Source organism: Nestor notabilis, unplaced genomic scaffold (genome assembly GCF_000696875.1).
Source record: "Nestor notabilis isolate BGI_N333 unplaced genomic scaffold, ASM69687v1 scaffold28177, whole genome shotgun sequence".
Taxonomy (NCBI): Eukaryota; Metazoa; Chordata; class Aves; order Psittaciformes; family Psittacidae; genus Nestor; species Nestor notabilis.
In genome coordinates this window covers 4,565-8,810 of record NW_009937348.1, presented here as the reverse complement: position 1 = coordinate 8,810, position 4,246 = coordinate 4,565, and the positions used below count along the sequence as shown (strand labels likewise).

At 46.3% G+C, this 4,246-nt stretch overlaps 1 protein-coding gene across 1 annotated transcript in view; it reads left to right on the top strand.

Moving 5' to 3' along the window:
• Positions 1–4,246, top strand: part of LOC104409027 (leucine-rich repeats and immunoglobulin-like domains protein 1) — a gene marked incomplete at its 5' end in the record, with an annotated part of 5,035 nt that overhangs the window by 447 nt on the left and 342 nt on the right. The window contains 4 exons of the mRNA XM_010018796.1: positions 327–746; positions 1,879–2,001; positions 2,579–2,743; positions 3,844–4,152. Of these exons, the coding sequence (XP_010017098.1) occupies positions 327–746; positions 1,879–2,001; positions 2,579–2,743; positions 3,844–4,152 (1,017 nt within the window). The remainder of the gene's footprint in view (positions 1–326; positions 747–1,878; positions 2,002–2,578; positions 2,744–3,843; positions 4,153–4,246) is intronic.

Genomic DNA, 4,246 nt, shown 5'->3' with positions numbered 1-4,246 from the left:
CCGTTCCAGTGCCTCATCACCCTCACAGTAAAGAACTTCTTCCTCATATCTAAGCTGAACTTCCCCTGTTTAAGTTTGGTCTTGTTTCATTCTTTTATGTTGTAGTTAACTAGTGAAAACTACCTAACCCCAAGTGGTTATGGGAAGGCCTTGCTGGTGATTGTTAGATGTGTTGTGGTTTACAGCTGCCATGCTGCTGGGCATGTGGCTGCACGTGTGTTGCTGTATATTTGTTAGCAGGAACATCAGTTACATTCAATACTGCTACAAGAAATCTGTTGTTACACTGTCCCCATGAATCAATGTCTGTGTTTATTCTCCTGCAGAGACACCATCCTTGATTCATCCACTGGAAGACCATGTGGTGTCTGTAGGTGAGACTGTGGCTCTTCAGTGCAAAGCCACAGGGAGCCCACCTCCCCGCATTACCTGGCTGAAAGGCGACCAGCCCCTGGTCGTGACAGAAAGGCATCACTTCACCTCTGGCAATCAGCTGCTGATCGTGAGGAACGTTGTCTTGGAAGATGCTGGGAAGTATACCTGTGAGATGTCCAACACGCTGGGGACAGAGCGTGCTCACAGCCACGTGAGCATCCTGCAGTCTCTCGGCTGTAGGAAGGACCGCACCACGGTGGGGATCATCACCATTGCCGTGGTGTGCAGCATCGTGCTGACGTCTCTGGTCTGGGTCTGCATCATCTACCAAACCAGGAAGAAGAGTGAAGAATACAGTGTCACCAACACAGGTAGCTCTAGTTTCCTGCTAAGGCTTCCTCTAACCTTTTGTGCTGTCTGATTTCCCGCTGAGGCTGGGTCAGGTAGCTGTGCCATCACATTGGGAAAGCAGTTGGCTTATCTCGGTGGTTCTCTTGGCTCAGGAAGCTGGAACCAGCTTTCAGTTGCTGCTGAAGCATGTTCAGAGCTGCGTTTCTCCCCTTGGCTTGCTCTTCAGAAAGATCTGTTCCACTTGGCAGTAGTTTCAGCCATTGCTGTGCTACTTTGATTTTTCCATGACCATAAGTGATAACTCTTGAGACAGCCTGGATTATGTCCATGATTTTGGGAACCTGTCTTACTTCTTGGGAATCTGTATTTTCAAAGACTTTGTACTCAAAACTTGAAAAATAAGACTTTGAAGCTGGAATCCCTTTTTCCATCCTGCCTGGAAGAGCTGTTGTAGCCCTGCTGATGAGAGGTATCCCTCTCATTTTATTGCTTCCTTTGGATAATTCAAAGGGGATAATTCGGTGCTGAAATAGGCGTTGCAGTGAGAATAAACTCCCCTGCCCTCAACATTAGGCAGCCTCTGAACAGAAGTAGGGAAGAACCATAGTCTGGAAAATCTACAGCTTTGTGCCTGGCATCATTGAGTTTCACTTGGGTTTGTGTGACAGGGGAAACTGAAATTGCCTGATTGAAAATGGGGAAAGCAAGGATAGCCAGGGTAAGCCTTACCTGCCTGCTTAAGGGAATCAAAGGCCCTGTTCTCCAGAAGTCTTACTCATGACTTTGGAAGACAGAGGACTTGAGTCACATTAGGTACTCTGAATTTCAGGGGAAAAGGAAGGATTTACTTGTTCTGAAGAGACAGTTCCACCTCCACCTACCTTGTACTGCTTGTTACGGTACATTTTGTGCACTGGCCATGCCAAGTGCAAGCACTCAAAATGGCTTTGTCAGCACTTTTAAGCTTTGGAAAATCAGGAGTGGGGCTTCCGAGGGGAATGGAGTATTTGAGGCAGTTTGGTTTCCATTGCATCTACCGAAAATGACAGTTACCGATCTGGTCCCAATTCCCTTTTGAAAACGTGGTTTTACGTGCCTTTGAAAACAAAAGTCTTAGTGGGAACTGACATTTCTGTGCTCCCATTGCTCTAGATGAGACTATTGTGCCTCCTGACGTGCCGAGCTACTTGTCTTCCCAAGGGACTCTTTCTGACCGGCAGGAAGCGGTCATCAGAGTCGATAACCAACAGCCCAATGGGCACATCGACAGCAACGGTGAGAGCCACTTTCCTTGTTCCTTCTGTGAGACCTGAACGTGGTGGGAGGAGGTGGAAATCTCAGCACACAGGACTTCTGTGCTTGTTATGGGTTATCTGAGGGATCTTCATAATGTAGTTCTCCAGCTCCTGTGTTTGTGCAGAACGAGGATGTGTCTCTCGCTGCACAGAGCTATGCTCTCCCGGTAATAACAGTGTTCCTACAAGCAGACTGCTTCAGAAACTGCTCACTCGGGCCCTAAGGACTTATTTTTTTGCTAATTTTGGATTAGCTTTTTGGCACCGAGTTACTCCTAGTTAAGCTCTACTAGAAAATACATTACTGTTGCCTGGCCCTGCCTTCAGGCTTAGGAATTAAATGTTGGGGTTTTACAGTATTTAAAGGCAGCACGTCGGGCAGGAGCAGCTCAGTGTTCTGAATGAAGATTCTCCTCGGGTTGTACAGCATTTGTTCTTTTAAACATTAGCTTAAAATTATCTCTGCTGCTATTTTTCCCCCCTTTCACAGTGTTCACAGTAGAAATAAGACTAACAAAGTCACTTAACTGAGCAGATGGTTGTAATCTTTAGCCAAGACGGTTCGTTTGTTACAGGTATGTGTCAGACCGATGCTGGAAGGTGTCCAGATGTTGAAGCTCCCACTGTAGGTTGCCGACAGCCAAAGCTGTGTATTGGCTATAATAAAGACACTTGGAAAACCGAAGAGATGGCTGATGGAATGCTTGTTTCAGATAAGACAGGTACAAACCCCATTAATCTGGAAAGGGTATATTGGTGCAGAGCAGAAAGCCCTCCCAGTCAGACAGCATTAAGACAAGAGATTGTTCCCTTCAGAGAAGAAAAAGCTCTCAGGTGTGAGCACAGTAAATTTACTTTCTCCTGCTCTCTTTGATCCTGGATAGAGCTTGGGTAGCTTCAATCAGAGGAACTGTCAGAAAGAGGTGACTAAAGCTCACAGTTGCCATTCCTCGCAGCTGGCCGATCGGTATTTTGAGTTGAGCTATTCCTAAAATGCAAAAGCACTTTCAAGCCGAAGGTGTTAAAATGTTTCATGCTCTTTAAAGGAGCTGTCAACTCCAGAGCTCAGCTCTGGCTTTTCATTTGCAAAACTTAAAGGTTATTTTGGGCACTACACCTGCCTCTGCTCTTTGCCAGTTCCTTGGGTGTTACACTCGCGCTGTTCTATTTGTAGCTGTGTTTTCTGTTCCTGTGCTGTATTGTAATAACCACAGAGAAACAGCCCGTGAAGCACGTTTTCTCTCCAGGAGAAACTGTAAAGTTTAATAATGGAAAGTTGTCGAGTGCACTGAGGAAATTAACTTTCAGTGTTTAGAAACTCCTTCTTGCTTTGAGTTCTGTTCCTGTGTTTGTTAATACCACTGACAGCAACAGCGTAACTTAACAGTATGAGTTGACAGTGTAAAGCAGCAGCACAGAACTAAAAAAGTAACTTTGTGTTTTGAAGCACAAGGGAAGTTCCACTTTCTGTTTCTACCCTGACTGGAAAGTCTGGAAAAGGAGATAAATACATTAAGGAAATAAATACATAAATATAAAACTTAATTTAAATATTTATTTTAAAGAAATTCACAACTTTTTTGGAGTAAAATAAAACCCAACCAACTAAATCTATCTATTGTAACAACCTTACTACCTTTAGTTATAGCTGGAGTTCTGATAGACACAGGTACTTCTAGCCCTGTGTAAACCCAAGGAAGGGCTGTATCGGTGATTCCCCCACTGCCTAAACAGAGCTGCCTTTTCTTCCCTTCTGCAAGTTGTGCCTCAGTGCTGACAGATTCCAGCTGGTTGATGTGTTTGTTGCTGCTCTCCCTTCCAGGCTACGGGCTGCCCGTTGTGTGCACGGACTGCAGTGGCAGCACGGACAGCACCAACGTCCACATTTACCCCAAGGAGGCCGAGTACTACTCTGAGAGCCTTAAGACTCTGGAGAGCACCTGCCCAAACGCACTGAGCAGCAAGGAGCGCAGTAGGAAGCGGGGTGCAGGCACCAGCCTTCTTCATCCTCAGCCGTGCAACGGGATTGCCAGCGGCAAGAGGGTGGACACAGACGGGACCCTCTACCCCAGCAACCACGACAGAATAAGAGCTGTGAGCACCACCAGCCCGCTGCTTGCAGACAAACAGGGTATGTGTTCCCTTGGGGATGTCTCTTTCCCCCCTGATGCAGTGTAATTCCATCCGGGTTATAGGAGAGCCCTGTTTTCTCCCATTGGCTTTTT